Here is an 18,803-nt window from a genome sequence, read left to right on the forward strand (position 1 = left end):
CCTGCCACCAGGATGAAGGATTATAAACCAAGCACACTGACATACTGGTGTGTGCCCCCTCTGTCAGGATCTGATCTTCTTTTAGCTTCCCATGCCCTTGTTTTTAAGAAAAAAAAAGTCTTTAATAATTATGCAAATGAGCCTGAAGTGCTCTGAAGAGCTCATTTGCATAATTTCAAAAGCCTTTTTTTTTTTGTAAAAACCAGGGAATAAGACGCTAAAAGTAGAGCTGATCCTGTCAGAGGGGGCACACACCAATATGTCAGTGTGCTTGGTTTACAATCCTTCAACCTGGTGGTAGATGTCCTTTAACACAGATACTATTAATGAGATCTAAAAAATGATTTACAACTGTCACATTTAATGACCAAATTGATTCCAACAAATCATAGAACTATTGTTCTAAATACAAATTTATCCTTAATAATATTTATGACCAAAATCTGATTACTATGGCAGAAAAAAATCTGATTACTCTGACAGAAAAATCTGCTAACTGAGGAAGGTAATACCTGACAATACCTCTAAAATGTAACAGATCCCTAGGCCCTGTGGCTGAGTAACTTCATAACAGCCGGGTCATGCTCTCTACATTGAGACTCTTTCATTGATATTATTAATCAGATTTTTTAATATCGGCAGCACCAGGATCTTGAATAGGGTATAGTTTATGTAGGTTTTAGGTGAACTAAAAAAAAATCATGCTTTACTACTCGTCTAAACATAGAAAAGATGGAGCTGTAGCACTTACTAAAGGTTTTGCAGAAGGTGTTTTGTTGGTCTCTGGAGTTTTTGTGAGCCATTCATTAATTCGGCTGGAAACGCCCACTTTTAAACCTGCCGTTTCCTGATAAAATAAAGAAACAAACATAACTTTATTAACAAAATGACATACATAAATTCAGACAATATGCACCGCCTCTGCTGGTCACAAACTACTTTAAGAAGAAGAAGTAGACGAAAAATATGCTTCTTTGGCCAAGGCCTACAAAATCTTTCAGTTATTTTGAGACGTTATGAGATAATGCCACAGCCTGGGCGTCAGACGTGTGTATATTACGGGAACACCCAGGGAGGATACTTGGAAGAAGAGAAGGACTGGAACAGATTTATTATTAAAGTCTCATAGTTAGACTACGTTCATACTACCTATTAGCCGCAATTTTTCTGCATTTTTCAAGTTTTTCCAATAAGCCACACCCTCTTTTAGGCCCACGAGGGAATTCAAATACCCTCTAGGCCACAGAACTGCTACCTACCCCTGCTCAGGTGTGAAATAGTGAAGACCATACAAATAAAGATGGTGGATTTGGGACTGGTGAGACAAAAATCATAGTTACCTTGTTCGGAGACACAACCCCACTGGGGGACGAGAACACATTTCCTTTTTCCCACATGCTCTTTATGTTCCTCACTCCCTCGGTCACCAGTGGGAGGTCAGCCGGTGCAGGTTTGGCAGATTTGGGGCCTTTGTTGCTCTGCAAACAAAACCCACATTTTTGAACATATTTATGATCTACAAACAACCTACAGTCGATCCAGAAGAATCCATGGGGCAAAAACAGTGCACATGTGTACAGTATATTGTGTGAGACTGTCCCACCACAAAACTATGGGGAACATCTGGTGGGTCAACCCAATATGGAGATTACTAGGTATCAATTCTTAAGGATGGGCCTAAACATCTAAGAATCTAAAAATGTTTTGTATTACCTATTAGATGTCTTATTTTGTAAAATAATTTCAAATTCTCACACGGTTGCATATTAACCCTTCCCTTTTTTTAAAAGAAGCCCCACCCACCCCAACAAACCCGCCTCTATATTTCACAAACTGATTTAAGTGTCTAAAACACATAATAAATAGGTTGACATCTTGGAGGCCAGTTTGTTGTTGCTCCAAATGAAGACAATGGGGGTCATTTACTAAGGGCCCGATTCACGTTTTCCTGACGCGTTACCCGAATATTTCCGATTTGTGCCGATTTCCCCTGAATTGCCCCGGGATTTTGGCGCACGCGATCGGATTTTGGCGCATCGGTGCCGGCGTGCACGCAACAGAAATCGGGGTGCGTGGCCAAACGAAAACCCGACGGATTCGGAAAAACCGCCGCAAAAAAATCTGTCGCGGAGCTTGCACTTACCTTCACTCAGCCCGAGCCGGTGAACTCCAGCGCGTTCTGATGCTTTTCAGCGCAGCCGCGCCACCTGGTGGACGTCGGAGGAACTATCTTAATAAATCCTTGCCGGTCCCGAATCCAGCGCAGAGAACGCACCGCTGGATCGCGAATGGACCGGGTAAGTAAATCTGCCCCAATGTCCCGTTGTTGGTCTGAATAGAGTCTTAGAAAGGGGATAAACTGGACAGTACTAGAAAATGGGGAGGAACATGCCCTCCTCCCGGACATGTCTCCAGTAAGTGGATCTAGGAAATTGGCACACAATACCATAGAGATAATAAAGTAGTTACCCTCTTGGAAGTGTGAGGTGATGGAGGTTGTATGAGCCAATATGAAAATTTGCTCCCTCTTTTCCATGGGGGTAGGTAATGTGGAAATACAACCACCGTTAAAACAGAAAGGTGGGAGGTGGCTGATCACTAGTTCTGTAGATCATGGACTGGAAGTGGTTTAAGGGATCTGTGTGTTAACATAGGTTCTCAAAGGAGTCGGGGGGAGGGAAGGAGCCAAGGAAAGACCAGAGAGTGAAAGAACTCCAAGGGCTTAGCACTGTTGCCCCCATGGCCTATGCTAGGTCAAGGAGAGGACACCAAGAAGAGCGAGAATGGAAATGAGAGTGACTATAAATATGCAAGGACCTCCTATATCTGATGATGGTGTCCTCCATACATGAGGAGATATGTGGAAGGGTTATGGAAAGGAATTAGTTGGAAGTATGGGGCCCCTGATGGTGGAATAGAAAAGAGACCTGAAGAGTAGGCCATAGTGTAGGGTGGGAACGCAGTTTGGTCAAGAATAGGTTTTCTATTCGAGAAGCAACCAAGAGTGGCACCATGGAGAACTCTTGTTGAAGAGAAGATCAGGGTTTGATCCTACCATAGCAGCTCCAGTCCACCACCATGACCAGATGGGATGCTCTGTTATATGTAGGACCTAAGGCCAGGGAGATCCATACCACCTCTAATATTAAGTCTGTCGAGAATGTCTCTTTTTAACCTTGATGGCTTACCCGCCCAAAGAAACTTGTGTTGAGTTGCCAAAATGCAATGGAAGAAAGTCCTTGGGAGAGAAATAGGAATCACCTCAAATAGGTAGAGGATCCTTGGAAATATGTTCATTTGGAAGGTAGCACACGACCCAGTCTGGTAACCTTGTAGGCTTCACAGCTTAATTTACTGGCCCTCTGATGAGGGGGATTTAAGTTCCCAAAGAAAGAAGGGCTTCTCCTGACCATCAGAATGGGGTACAACTTTTCCAGGATTTAATATAAGAGCATCTGAAACCCTGCCCCCTTTATAACAAGACACACCCACATGATTAGACACGCCCCTTCCTGACGAGTCAGCACGGTGCGCAGCATGACGTCTCTCACTTACCCCCAGTGCGCTGGTGTATTGCTCGAGGCGGCTGTCAATCTTGGATACCACGGCGGGTTGTGAAGCTTTAACACTGAAAGAATTTAGAAAGATATTTTTAATTACAATAACGAGTTTCTACTGGAAGAATGTAAAGTACCAGGAAGCTAAAAAAGAATTCCGTACGAAATAACACAATAGCGCCATTTGCTTATAGGCCTAGTCTTTACAGCTTTTCATATGTGGCTGAAGTGACGCATCCCCTTAATTCTTTGGATCAGAGTCTCCCATATTATACCTGCCCCATTTAAATTAGCCAATCGCTGGTGGGGGCCATGGGTCGCAAACAAATTTCCTTGGCACGCCCCTCCAAACACTGGGGGCTTGTATAAAGCAATGTCTGCATGGCCTCCTCCATCTTCCGAATGACAGCAGGACATGGGACCTGACAAAAAGTCCTTATTCCTGATCCCAATGGTGAACACCAAACCTTAATGGTGCAGGTAAAATTTGGGTGACCCTTTAACAGTCTTATAAGTACCCTGTTAAAGCTTAGCCTAAGTGGCCAACCCCTTCAAAGGGGTGTGTTCATTTTACCTCAAGTTTTTTGTATTGTGTATTTTTTTTTTTGTATTTGTATGTGGGGGCAGGATATGAGGTAATTTACTAATAGTGTATACACTCACCGGCCACTTTATTAGGTACACCTGTCCAACTGCTCGTTAACACTTAATTTCTAATCAGCCAATCACATGGCGGCAACTCAGTGCATTTAGGCATGTAGACATGGTCAAGACAATCTCCTGCAGTTCTCCCGAGCATCAGTATGGGGAAGAAAGGTGATTTGTGGCCTTTGAACGTGGCATGGTTGTTGGTGCCAGAAGGGCTGGTCTGAGTATTTCAGAAACTGCTGATCTACTGGGATTTTCACGCACAACCATCTCTAGGGTTTACAGAGAATGGTCCGAAAAAGTAAAAACATCCAGTGAGTGGCAGTTCTGTGGGCGGAAATGCCTTGTTGATGCCAGAGGTCAGAGGAGAATGGGCAGACTGGTTCGAGCTGATAGAAAGGCAACAGTGACTCAAATCGCCACCCGTTACAACCAAGGTAGGCAGAAGAGCATCTCTGAACGCACAGTACGTCCAACTTTGAGGCAGATGGGCTACAGCAGCAGAAGACCACACCGGGTGCCACTCCTTTCAGCTAAGAACAGGAAACTGAGGCTACAATTTGCACAAGCTCATCGAAATTGGACAGTAGAAGATTGGAAAAAACTAGAGATGAGCGAACACTAAAATGCTCGGGTACTCGTTATTCGAGACGAACTTTTCCCGATGCTCGAGTGCTCGTCTCGAATAACGAACCCCATTGAAGTCAATGGGAGACTCGAGCATTTTTCAAGGGGACCAAGGCTCTGCACAGGGAAGCTTGGCCAAACACCTGGGAACCTCAGAAAAGGATGGAAACACCACGGAAATGGACAGGAAACAGCAGGGGCAGCATGCATGGATGCCTCTGAGGCTGCATAATCGCACCATTATGCCAAAATTATGGGCAACAGCATGGCCATGACAGAGTGACAGAATGAAGCTAGATAGCATCTAAAACATCCAATAATTGACCCTGACACTATAGGGGACGGCATGCAGAGGCAGCGGCAGCAGCGGCAGGCATGGCAACATACCCTAAATGGACTCAGGCTTCAAACCAATGGGTAGCAGAGAGGAACCAAAGGAGGTGAGCAAGAAGCGCTCAAATAATATCGGTACATGATAAAAGTTTGCCAGTATATTTTGTGGATTACACAGCAGGGTGGCGACAAAGTTAACATGGAAGCCATGAAAACAACCCAAAATTCTGCCTGACACAGCTCGTTTGATAAGGGGACCATGTATGGAGGCAGTGAACTAGTAGTAGATTAAAGGTGCTGCAGTTAAAACTATGTTAGTTGGATCTTGGCATGGAGCTGGCGCTCCGCTGCCAGGCGAGCTTTCGCCAATCCAAGCCCCTGTCTCTAGGCTACTCCCCAAACAGCACTTCTAAGAACCTTTTGTATAAGATCAAGTGTAGTAGCGTTCTTATAAGTTTAGGATATGCCGGGTGAGGGGAATGTAAACAGATGCGCAAGAAGCGCTGAAATAATATCCCTAAATGGTAAAAGTTTGCAAGTATATTTTGGGGATTACACAGCAGGGTGGCGACAAAGTTAACAACTTTGATGTGGAATGCCCTGTAATAGCTCTTGGGCGGTGTGCCTTTTATCGCCTAGGCTCAGCAGTTTCAGCACCGCCTGCTGTCGCTTAGCGATGGCACTGCTGCTGTGCCTAGAGCTACCGACTGATGGCGCCATGCCCACGGATGGTAATTCGGAGGAGGAGGAGGGGTGGGAGGAGGTATAGTAGGCCTTTGAGACCTGGACCGAGGTAGGCCCCGCAATTCTCTGCGTCGGCAGTATATGACCAGCCCCAGGGTCAGACTCGGTCCCAGCCTGCACCAAGTTAAGTGTAGTAGCGTTCTTATAAGTTTGGGATATGGCGGGTGAGGGGAATGTAAACAGATGCGCAAGAAGCGCATGATGCGCATGGAGCTGGCGTTCCGCTGCCAGGCGAGCTTTCGCCAATCCAAGCCCCTGTCTCTAGGCTACTCCCCAAACAGCACTTCTAAGAACCTTTTGTATAAGATCAAGTGTAGTAGCGTTCTTATAAGTTTAGGATATGCCGGGTGAGGGGAATGTAAACAGATGCGCAAGAAGCGCTGAAATAATATCCCTAAATGGTAAAAGTTTGCAAGTATATTTTGGGGATTACACAGCAGGGTGGCGACAAAGTTAACAACTTTGATGTGGAATGCCCTGTAATAGCTCTTGGGCGGTGTGCCTTTTATCGCCTAGGCTCAGCAGTTTCAGCACCGCCTGCTGTCGCTTAGCGATGGCACTGCTGCTGTGCCTAGAGCTACCGACTGATGGCGCCATGCCCACGGATGGTAATTCGGAGGAGGAGGAGGGGTGGGAGGAGGTATAGTAGGCCTTTGAGACCTGGACCGAGGTAGGCCCCGCAATTCTCTGCGTCGGCAGTATATGACCAGCCCCAGGGTCAGACTCGGTCCCAGCCTGCACCAAGTTAAGTGTAGTAGCGTTCTTATAAGTTTGGGATATGGCGGGTGAGGGGAATGTAAACAGATGCGCAAGAAGCGCATGATGCCCATGGAGCTGGCGTTCCGCTGCCAGGCGAGCTTTCGCCAATCCAAGCCCCTGTCTCTAGGCTACTCCCCAAACAGCACTTCTAAGAACCTTTTGTATAAGATCAAGTGTAGTAGCGTTCTTATAAGTTTAGGATATGCCGGGTGAGGGGAATGTAAACAGATGCGCAAGAAGCGCTGAAATAATATCCCTAAATGGTAAAAGTTTGCCAGTATATTTTGGGGATTACACAGCAGGGTGGCGACAAAGTTAACAACTTTGATGTGGAATCCATGAAAACAACCCAAATTTCTGCCTGACACACCTCGTTTGATAAAGGGACGATGTATGGAGGCAGCTATATGGACGACTTTTGGAGGTAGCAATGGAGACAACGTGTGGAGGCTGCTATGGAGACAATTTAATTTGGATAGTGCCTGTATGTGGCAGTCCCAAACATTTTTCAAACCAGAGGAGCAGGTAGGTGGCCCTCCAGTAAAATGGGATAGATTGAGTGCCTGTATGTGGCAGTCCCAAAAATGTTTCAAACCAGAGGAGCAGGTAGGTGGCCCTCCAGTAAAATGGAATAGATTGAGTGCCTGTATGTGGCAGTCCCAAAAATTGTTCAAACCAGAGGAGCAGGTAGGTGGCCCTGCAGTAAAATGGAATAGATTGAGTGCCTGTATGTGGCAGTCCCAAAAATTGTTCAAACCAGAGGAGCAGGTAGGTGGCCCTGCAGTAAAATGGAATAGATTGAGTGCCTGTATGTGGCAGTCCCAAAAATGTTTCAAACCAGAGGAGCAGGTAGGTGGCCCTCCAGTAAAATGGAATAGATTGAGTGCCTGTATGTGGCAGTCCCAAAAATGTTTCAAACCAGAGGAGCAGGTAGGTGGCCCTGCAGTAAAATGGAATAGATTGAGTGCCTGTATGTGGCAGTCCCAAAAATTGTTCAAACCAGAGGAGCAGGTAGGTGGCCCTGCAGTAAAATGGAATAGATTGAGTGCCTGTATGTGGCAGTCCCAAAAATGTTTCAAACCAGAGGAGCAGGTAGGTGGCCCTCCAGTAAAATGGAATAGATTGAGTGCCTGTATGTGGCAGTCCCAAAAATGTTTCAAACCAGAGGAGCAGGTAGGTGGCCCTGCAGTAAAATGGAATAGATTGAGTGCCTGTATGTGGCAGTCCCAAAAATGTTTCAAACCAGAGGAGCAGGTAGGTGGCCCTCCAGTAAAATGGAATAGATTGAGTGCCTGTATGTGGCAGTCCCAAAAATTGTTCAAACCAGAGGAGCAGGTAGGTGGCCCTGCAGTAAAATGGAATAGATTGAGTGCCTGTATGTGGCAGTCCCAAAAATTGTTCAAACCAGAGGAGCAGGTAGGTGGCCCTGCAGTAAAATGGAATAGATTGAGTGCCTGTATGTGGCAGTCCCAAAAATGTTTCAAACCAGAGGAGCAGGTAGGTGGCCCTCCAGTAAAATGGAATAGATTGAGTGCCTGTATGTGGCAGTCCCAAAAATGTTTCAAACCAGAGGAGCAGGTAGGTGGCCCTGCAGTAAAATGGAATAGATTGAGTGCCTGTATGTGGCAGTCCCAAAAATGTTTCAAACCAGAGGAGCAGGTAGGTGGCCCTCCAGTAAAATGGAATAGATTGAGTGCCTGTATGTGGCAGTCCCAAAAATTGTTCAAACCAGAGGAGCAGGTAGGTGGCCCTGCAGTAAAATGGAATAGATTGAGTGCCTGTATGTGGCAGTCCCAAAAATTTTTTAAAACAGAGGACCGGGTAGGTGGCCCTCCAGAAAAATGGAATAGATTGAGTGCCTGTATGTGGCACTCACAAAAATTGTTTCAAACAGAGGACCGGGTAGGTGGCCCTCCAGAAAAATTAAATGCATGAAGTACTATAGCAAGAGCCAGTGGGCCCTGTCAAAAAATAGCCATTTTCCTCTGCTTTACTGTACAAAGAGGAGGAGAAGGAGGAAAATGAGGAGGAGGAGGAGGAGTGGATCAATTATTCAGGTTGAGCTTCCTTCACCTGGTGGAGATTGGAAATTCTGAGAAATCCAGCCTTTATTCATTTTAATAAGCGTCAGCCTGTCAGCGCTGTCAGTCGACAGGCGTGTACGCTTATCGGTGATGATGCCACCAGCTGCACTGAAAACCCGCTCGGACAAGACGCTAGCGGCAGGGCAGGCAAGAACCTCCAAGGCGTACAGCGCCAGTTCGTGCCACATGTCCAGCTTTGAAACCCAGTAGTTGTAGGGAGCTGTGTGATCATTTAGGACGATGGTATGGTCAGCTACGTACTCCCTCACCATCTTTCTGTAAAGATCAGCCCTACTCTGCCGAGACTGGGGACAGGTGACAGTGTCTTGCTGGGGTGACATAAAGCTGGCAAAAGCCTTGTAAAGCGTACCCTTGCCAGTGCTGGACAAGCTGCCTGCTCGCCTACTCTCCCTCGCTACTTGTCCCGCAGAACTACGCACTCTGCCGCTAGCGCTGTCAGAAGGGAAATACTGTTTCAGCTTGTGCACCAGGGCCTGCTGGTATTCATGCATTCTCACACTCCTTTCCTCTCCAGGGATGAGAGTGGGAAGATTTTGCTTGTACCGTGGGTCCAGGAGAGTGAACACCCAGTAATCGGTGCTGGAATAAATTCTTTGAACGCGAGGGTCACGGGATAGGCAGCCTAGCATGAAATCTGCCATATGCGCCAGAGTACCAACGCGTAAGAATTCACTCCCCTCACTGGCCTGACTGTCCATTTCCTCCTCCTCCAACTCCTCCAACTCCTCTTCTTCTGCCCATACACGCTGAACAGTGAAGGACTCAACAATGGTCCCCTCTTGTGTCTCGCCAACATTCTCCTCCTCATCCTCCTCCACCTCCACCTCCTCCGATATGCGCTGAGAAACAGACCTCAGGGTGCTTTGGCTATCAACAAGGGAATATTCTTCCCCCGTCTCTTGTGACGAGCGCAAAGCTTCCGACTTCATGCTGACCAGAGAGTTTTTCAACAGGCCAAGCAGCGGGATGGTGAGGCTGATGATGGCGGCATCGCCACTGACCATCTGTGTTGACTCCTCAAAGTTACTCAGCACCTGACAGATATCAGACATCCACGTCCACTCCTCATTGTAGACTTGAGGAAGCTGACTGACCTGACTACCAGTTCTGGTGGAAGTTGACATCTGGCAGTCTACAATCGCTCTGCGCTGCTGGTAAACTCTGGATAACATGGTCAGTGTTGAATTCCACCTCGTGGGCACGTCGCACAACAGTCGGTGAGCGGGCAGTTGGAGGCGGCGCTGCGCTGCCCTGAGAGTGGCAGCATCTGGGCTGGACTTCCTGAAATGCGCACAGATGCGGCGCACCTTCGTGAGCAAATCAGACAGATTGGGGTATGTCTTGAGGAAACGCTGCACTATCAGATTTAACACATGGGCCAGGCATGGCACATGTGTCAGTCTGCCGAGTTGCAGAGCCGCCACCAGGTTACGGCCGTTGTCACACACAACCATTCCCGGCTTGAGGTTCAGCGGTGCCAGCCACAGATCAGTCTGCGCCGTGATGCCCTGTAATAGCTCTTGGGCGGTGTGCCTTTTGTCGCCTAGGCTCAGCAGTTTGAGCACCGCCTGCTGTCGCTTAGCGACGGCACTGCTGCTGTGCCTAGAGCTACCGACTGATGGCGCCGTGCCCACGGATGGTAGTTCGGAGGAGGAGGTGGAGGAGGGGTGGGAGGAGGAGGAGGCATAGTAGGCCTGAAACACCTGGACCGAGGTAGGCCCCGCAATCCTCGGCGTCGGCAGTATATGAGCAGCCCCAGGGTCAGACTCGGTCCCAGCCTCCACCAAGTTAACCCAATGTGCCGTCAGCGATATATAGTGGCCCTGCCCGGCAGCACTCGTCCACGTGTCCGTGGTCAGGTGGACCTTGTCAGAAACGGCGTTGGTCAGGGCACGGATGATGTTGTCTGACACGTGCTGGTGCAGGGCTGGGACGGCACATCGGGAAAAGTAGTGGCGGCTGGGGACCGAATACCGAGGGGCGGCCGCCGCCATGAGGTTGCGAAAGGCCTCGGTCTCTACTAGCCTATAGGGCAGCATCTCCAGGCTAAGCAATCTGGAGATGTGCACATTAAGGGCTTGGGCGTGCGGGTGGGTTGCACTATATTTGCGTTTCCGCTCCAGCGTCTGGGGTATGGAGAGCTGAACGCTGGTGGATGCTGTGGAGGATCGTGGAGGCGACGATGGGGTTTTTGTGGCAGGGTCCTGGGCAGGGGGCTGACTAGCAGCTGACACAGGGGAAGGAGCAGTGGTGTGCACGGCCGGAGGTGAACGGGCTTGTTGCCACTGAGTGGTGTGCTTAGCATTCATATGCCTGCGCATACTGGTGGTAGTTAAGCTAGTAGTGGTGGAACCCCTGCTGAGCCTGGTTTGGCAAATGTTGCACACCACAGTCCGTCGGTCATCCGGTGTTTCCTTAAAGAACCTCCACACTTCTGAAGATCTAGCCCTCGCCGCAAGAGCCCTCACCACGGGAGCTTCACTAGTTGACAGTGGCGCTGATGCACCAGCTCTGGCCCTGCCTCTCCGTCTGGCCCCACCACTGCCTCTTCCAACCTGTTCAGGTCGAGGACTCTCCTCCGTCTCAGAAGCACTGTGTTCACCCGGCCTCTCAACCCAGCTTGGGTCTGTCACCTCATCATCCTCCGATCCCTCAGTCTGCTCCCCCCTCGGACTTCCTGCCCTGACAACAACTTCCCCACTGTCTGACAACCGTGTCTCCTCATCGTCGGACACCTCTTTACACACTTCCACTACGTCAAGAAGGTCATCATCACCCACAGACTGTGACTGGTGGAAAACCTGGGCATCGGAAAATTGCTCAGCAGCAACCGGACAAGTGGTTTGTGACTGTGGGAAGGGTCCAGAAAACAGTTCCTCAGAGTATGCCGGTTCAAATGCCAAATTTTCCTGGGAGGGGGCAGACTGGGGGGGAGGAGGCTGAGGTGCAGGAGCTGGAGGAGTGGCGATTTCGGTGACATGGGTGGACTGCGTGGAAGACTGACTGGTGGTGGACAAATTGCTCGAAGCATTGTCAGCAATCCACGACATCACCTGTTCGCACTGTTCTGGCCTCAACAGTGCTCTACCACGAGTCCCAGTAACTTCAGACATGAACCTAGGGAGTGTAGCTCTGCGGCGTTCCCCTGCTCCCTCATCAGCAGGTGGTGTCTCACCCCGCCCAGGACCACGGCCTCTGACCCCTGCAGTAGTTGGACGCCCACGTCCCCGCCCTCGTCCTCTACCCCTAGCCCTCGGGTTAAACATTTTTAAAATGAGAGTTATAACTTTATTTTTTTTTTTTACTTTTTTTTGTTTTTTTTTGTGTTTTTTTTTTTTTTTTTGTGTTTTTTGTTTTTTTTTTGAGTTTTTAAAACCAAACAATGCTATCCTATTGCTATGGCTATTTTCTAGCCAAGTATCAAAGGAAGCACAGTACTATGCCAGATGAGATGACACTGAGTTATTGCCTAATAGAAATCCAACCCCTACTGAATTTTGCCACTTCGGCCTTTGCTATGGATATGTGCGCCACTAAGCGCAGAACACAGCGGTCGCAAGTCCCACTACAAATTGCTCAGAATTGGCAAGTACATGCACTGCAGAAACTACAGTCACCAGCAGATCAACCAGAAATCAAATATATAGAACGCTACTGTAGGCTTCAAGAAGCTGTTTGTATTCTCCTATGGCTATTTTCTAGCCAAGTATCAAAGGAAGCACAGTACTATGCCAGATGAGATGACACTGAGTTATTGCCTAATAGAAATCCAACCCCTACTGAATTTTGCCACTTCAGCCTTTGCTATGGATATGTGCGCCACTAAGCGCAGAACACAGCGGTCGCAAGTCCCACTACAAATTGCTCAGAATTGGCAAGTACATGCACTGCAGAAACTACAGTCACCAGCAGATCAACCAGAAATCAAATATATAGAACGCTACTGTAGGCTTCAAGAAGCTGTTTGTATTCTCCTATGGCTATTTTCTAGCCAAGTATCAAAGGAAGCACAGTACTATGCCAGATGAGATGACACTGAGTTATTGCCTAATAGAAATCCAACCCCTACTGAATTTTGCCACTTCAGCCTTTGCTATGGATATGTGCGCCACTAAGCGCAGAACACAGCGGTCGCAAGTCCCACTACAAATTGCTCAGAATTGGCAAGTACATGCACTGCAGAAACTACAGTCACCAGCAGATCAACCAGAAATCAAATATATAGAACGCTACTGTAGGCTTCAAGAAGCTGTTTGTATTCTCCTATGGCTATTTTCTAGCCAAGTATCAAAGGAAGCACAGTACTATGCCAGATGAGATGACACTGAGTTATTGCCTAATAGAAATCCAACCCCTACTGAATTTTGCCACTTCAGCCTTTGCTATGGATATGTGCGCCACTAAGCGCAGAACACAGCGGTCGCAAGTCCCACTACAAATTGCTCAGAATTGGCAAGTACATGCACTGCAGAAACTACAGTCACCAGCAGATCAACCAGAAATCAAATATATAGAACGCTACTGTAGGCTTCAAGAAGCTGTTTGTATTCTCCTATGGCTATTTTCTAGCCAAGTATCAAAGGAAGCACAGTACTATGCCAGATGAGATGACACTGAGTTATTGCCTAATAGAAATCCAACCCCTACTGAATTTTCCCACTTCGGTCTTTGCTATGGATATGTGTGCCACTAAGAGCTAAACACAACGGTAGCAAGTCCCCCTGCTAATTCCTCACAAAATGGTAAAAGATGCAAATTAAAATAAAAAAAGTAGAACGTTATTGTAGCCCTAAGAAGGGCTGTTGGGTTCTTTGAGAATCACTCCTGCCTAACAGTAAGCTAATAGAACACCCTAACGCTTTCCCTGAGCAGCAGCAGCTCTCTCCCTAGCGGCATCCAGAGACAGAATGATGCGAGCAGCGCGGGCAGGGGCTAGTCTATCCCAGGGTCACCTGATCTGGCCAGCCAACCACTGCTATCGACGTGTAAGGGTACCACGTCATGCTGGGTGGAGTGCAGAGTCTCCTGGCTTGTGATTGGCTCTGTTTCTGGCCGCCAAAAAGCAAAACGGCGGGAGCTGCCATTTTCTCGAGCGGGCGAAGTATTCGTCCGAGTAACGAGCAGTTTCGAGTACCCTAATGCTCGACCGAGCATCAAGCTCGGACGAGCATGTTCGCTCATCTCTAGAAAAAACGTTGCCTGGTCTGATGAGTCTCGATTTCTGCTGCGACATTCGGATGGTAGGGTCAGAATTTGGCGTCAACAACATGAAAGCATGGATCCATCCTGCCTTGTATCAGCGGTTCAGGCTGGTGGTGGTGGTGTCATGGTGTGGGGAATATTTTCTTGGCACTCTTTGGGCCCCTTGGTACAACGCCACAGCCTACCTGAGTATTGTTGCTGACCATGTCCATCCCTTTATGAGCACAATGTACCCTGTAACATCTGATGGCTACTTTCAGCAGGATAATGCGCCATGTCATAAAGCTGGAATCATCTCAGACTGGTTTCTTGAACATGACAATGAGGTCACTGGACACAAATGGCCTCCACAGTCACCAGATCTCAATCCAATAGAGCATCTTTGGGATGTGGTGGAACGGGAGATTCGCATCATGGATGTGCAGCCGACAAATCTGCGGCAACTGTGTGATGCCATCATGTCAATATGGAGCAAAATCTCTGAGGAGCTTCCAGCACCTTGTTAAATCTATGTCATGAAGAATTGAGGCAGTTCTGAAGGCAAAAGGGGGTCCAACCCGTTACTAGCATGGTGTACCTAATAAAGTGGCCAATGAGTGTACATCTATCAGAAGTTCTACTCCACTTTCCTGATATGTAAAGTGAAGCTTCAGATGAAGGGTCATGTGATCTCTATCTGTTCATGAACAATCGCCCTGCCAGGGCTTTAATCTTATATTCGTGAATACTATCAGAAGGTCCTGGCAGGGCGATTGTTCATGGACAGATAGAGATCACATGACCTTCCATCTGCGGCCATTTTATGGACAGGAATGTCTGACTGATGAGGTAAAAGACAAATCATGTGGTAAAAAGCGGAGCAGAACTAGTAATAGATGTATATTGGTAAATTACCTAATATCCTGCCCCCTCACACATCCACACAGATACAAAATACATGAGCTAAAGTGGTCAATCCCTTTAAATGGGTTTTCTGACGAATCAAAGTTAGGCCCTATCCACGGGATCAGTGGGGGTCTACTAAGTGATGAGACCCCACAGATAACGGAAACAATAGGTCCGATGGGATCCCAGTTACCTCAATTCTGAGGTAATTTCTGTCAGCTCCATTGAGATGAATGGAGCAGAACGGTCATGCGCGGCCGTCTGAGGTAACTGGGTCCCATCGGACCCCTCATTTTCGTGAGCTGTTGGGGTCTCATCCTGTGGATAGGGCCTAACTCTGATTCGTCAGAAAACCCCTTTAAGGTCCAGATGGGTAGGGTCTGGGACAACTTCGGCAGCGATAAAACCTTCACATGATCCAGACAGCCAATGATTGGCCAAAACCGTGTTATAAATAATCAATGATCTGACAGATTTATGTGCGTTTCCCCTTCAATGTCTGCCATACTGATTTTTTTTATTCTAAGCATAATTATCCCTCCCACATGTTCATTTTACAGGACACCTGTGTACATATAATAATTTTTACGGTTAGCCTTAGGGGCTGATCAGACTCCGGTTAGGAAGGGGTCACGTCCATCATGACAGAAGTGCAGGTGTCGCCTTCCATATGGATACAGAGTCCACATCGCCCCCTGGTGTAGAGTGTGTGGAATCGGATAACGCTATGACACCACCTCCTATAACTAGCTAAGTGGTAGATCATAGAGTAAAGATGGCCGCCCGACGCCTGGGAACTCTGTGACCGCCTTTAATCATAGAACAAAGGCCTCATTTACTGGACTCGTCAGGTTTTAATCAGCCTCCGCCTGAGAACAGTCATTTCTGTTAAGTCAGGAAGAGAGGAAGAGAGCACGAAAACAATGGAGGAGCATATGTAAGGCAATCACCCCTGAAATCAGAGGCAGTGCTGACGTCAGGGACTACCGAGCCATGTCATGTAATGTTCTGGGCATCTACTTATCAAATTTTTTTTTCTTCATATTGGCCGCAATGCATAAAAAAACCTAAGTTTTGCCTCATTTTTCGTTTTTTTGCCTTCGTTTTTCTAAAAATCATAACTTGTCATTTTTCCATTGAAAGAGCTGTACAGGGGCTTACTTTTTGCTAGATGGGTTGTATTTTAACAGAATATTTCATATTTCTTTCTTTAAAGGGAACCTGTCACCAGGAGACCCATTTTTAGCGCTCCCCCAGTCCCCACAGAGCATAGTACATACACTGCTAAAGTGTTTTTGTATTAAAAATTGGTTTTACAGAAAAAAAGATATGTTATATTGTACCTTTCATTAGCATCTGCTGTGTGACTAGGCAGTTGCCTATTGGGAGGGGCTGGAAAGGAGCAGTTTCCCCCCCACCCTTGGGAAACATGTGACCTTTTCAAATATATGAATAACTCCCCACACTCGGGATTGGCTGAGAGGAGCAGGGGGCGTCGCAAAGCCCAGTGATGGGTGTTTTCATATATTTGAAAAGGTCACATGGAGAAGCTGTTCCCCAAGGGGGGGGGGAACTGCTCCTTTCCAGCTCCTCCCAATAGGCAACTGCCTAGTCACACAGTAGATGCTAATGAAAGGTACAATATAACATATCTTTTTTTCTGTAAAACCTATTTTTAATACAAAAAAACTCTGGCAGTGTATGTACTATGCTCTGTGGGGACTGGGGGAGTGCTAAAAATGGGTCTCCTGGTGACAGGTTCCCTTTAAAACAGATGCATGATGGCTTACAACTCATCTAAGAAAGGATTTTCATTTGATAATATTTAATTTTTTTTATTGAAAGGGCTTATTTCTTGTATTTTTTAATGAGCATAATTCAGATTTTTATTTTTTCAATGAAAGAGCTGTATGAAGTCTCATTTTTTTGAAGGATGAGTTGTATGTTTGTCATTGAAAGGGCTCTACGAAGGTTATTTTTGGCCAGTCGAGTTTTATTTTAATCAAAATAGTTCACATTTAATTTCAATGAAAGAGCTGTATGAGGGCTTGTTTTTGCCAGTTGAGTTTTAGATCTTAATCAGAATAGTTCACCATTTATTTTAACGAAAGAGCTGTACGAGGGCCTGTTTTTTGCTAGTTGAGTTTTATATTTTATTCAGAAGAGTTCACAATTTATTTCAACGAAAGGGCTGCACGAGGGCTTGTTTTTTGCAGTATGAGTTGTATTTGCTAAAGAGAAACTTAAATATTTCATAAGATGTACCTTTTTTTTTTCTTTTTCCATTGATGAAGCTGTGTGGGATCATATTTTTGTCAATGTTGTTTTTACTGAAAGCTAAATGTAAATTAATTTTAAACTTTTCTTTTTAACTTCCTGATGATGAAGATACACACGTGGAATTGATCTCTAAATCAATTGTGAATCTCTTGTGAATATTTTTCTAAAAGTGAGTTGTTTTAAGGGTATACCCAAGATGGCTTTAGCTGGAGCTGAAAGGAAAAATTCAACCATATGAAAAAACATTTAAAAAACCTAGAAATACTCAACTCCGAAATAATCACCTTGATCCTGGTGCTGTCCGTCGCTAATCTTGACACGGCGGTATCACCTAGAAAACAAACTTATAATTAGCAGCACGGAGCACGGGGACAGGATGTCCGGCACTCCGGGCTGCCAATTATACACTCCCCCCGCACCTCCCAAAACTAACAACAGACATCACCGGGATGAAGATGAAGAGGAGTGGAGGTGAGTATTTCTAGGTTTTTCATGTTTTTTATGTGGTTGATTTCCATTACCATTTCCTTGTGAACGGTCATGTCAATTGATATTTGGATAAATGGGTGCTGTCTACAAGAAACTTTTTGTATACAGTAAATAGGTAAGACACATGTCCTGCCCCATTCCAAATGCTGACAACTGATTTTGGCAGTTGGGAAACCAGAAACCATGTTGGATCCCTCCATTTTCACATAAATTCGGAAAACTACTATTGCTGGATATCCATTTCTTTGGAAGAGAAAAAAGCCATAACCCTTATGTGACAATACTTCATACATTAGAATATTATCACTCACCTTTTCTGGGACGACCGATTCAAAAACTCTGCCCGCTCCTCAATCTACAAAAACAGATTTATAAAAAAATTTAATTTTAAAATGTATCCCGTTCCCGAAAGCCTTCCTCTATTATTATCCTTAAAGGGGTTTTCCCACGAAACAAGCTAGGCCCTATCCATAGGCCGTACTCTCCATTAATCTCAGGGTGTGACAAGGGGTCTGACGGTGGTACCTGAGACTCTATCGGATCCTTGTTCTGGTGATCTATGGGGGTTTCATCACTAAGACCCCCAGCAATCAACAAGTTAGGGCCTAACTTGTGAAGTGAGAAAACCCCTACATCTGTACTACAGTTATTGCTCTGGACCTTTGATAAGGGGAGGTGGGAACAACCACGACTTCCATTGGTTGGTAGATAAGCTCCAGCAGTCCCCTCCCCTGAGGAGCCACAATGATTGCAAATGAGGGAGAGGAAACTTTATTTATGTTCCTTAGGACAGAGGGACACAAACACTAAATCCTTATGTACTGGGTCCTAAAATCCAGCTCCATAATGGAAGGGGGGAGGGATGAAAAAACCCTTCCGTCCTTCTGTGCTGGTTTCATAAAACACTGCACCACTGCAAACCCAAACCACACAAATACTAAATAATATCACAAAGAAATCAAATAATATTATACTTCGTGTTCCAGGTGAAGAAGACTTTAGCATAGCGTCACCTTAGTGGCATCAAAAAATGTCAAAAATCAAAAATACGAAATATTTTTAGATTTTTGGATGTGCCATTTCAGCAATTACCCCACTTTCGCTTTTAATGCATAGCCATAATAGTTCTAAAGTCTACTCCATGAGTAATACCAAAAAAAAAAAAAAATGTTTG

General features: G+C 46.3%; 1 protein-coding gene across 7 annotated transcripts in view; it reads right to left on the reverse strand.

Annotated features, from left to right (window-relative positions):
• Positions 1–18,803, reverse strand: part of CALD1 (caldesmon 1) — a 123,690-nt gene that overhangs the window by 5,479 nt on the left and 99,408 nt on the right. For all 7 annotated transcript variants that reach the window (XR_011854778.1, XM_072145379.1, XM_072145377.1 and 4 more), the window contains 4 exons: positions 17,941–17,984; positions 3,556–3,628; positions 1,341–1,478; positions 752–847 (listed from right to left, as the gene is read on the reverse strand). Coding sequence is in view for 6 of the 7 variants with exons in the window: in XM_072145379.1 (XP_072001480.1) it covers positions 752–847; positions 1,341–1,478; positions 3,556–3,628; positions 17,941–17,984 (351 nt within the window). In the remaining variant the exon portion in view is untranslated. The remainder of the gene's footprint in view (positions 1–751; positions 848–1,340; positions 1,479–3,555; positions 3,629–17,940; positions 17,985–18,803) is intronic.

Source organism: Engystomops pustulosus, chromosome 4 (assembly GCF_040894005.1).
Source record: "Engystomops pustulosus chromosome 4, aEngPut4.maternal, whole genome shotgun sequence".
Lineage (NCBI taxonomy): Eukaryota > Metazoa > Chordata > Amphibia > Anura > Leptodactylidae > Engystomops > Engystomops pustulosus.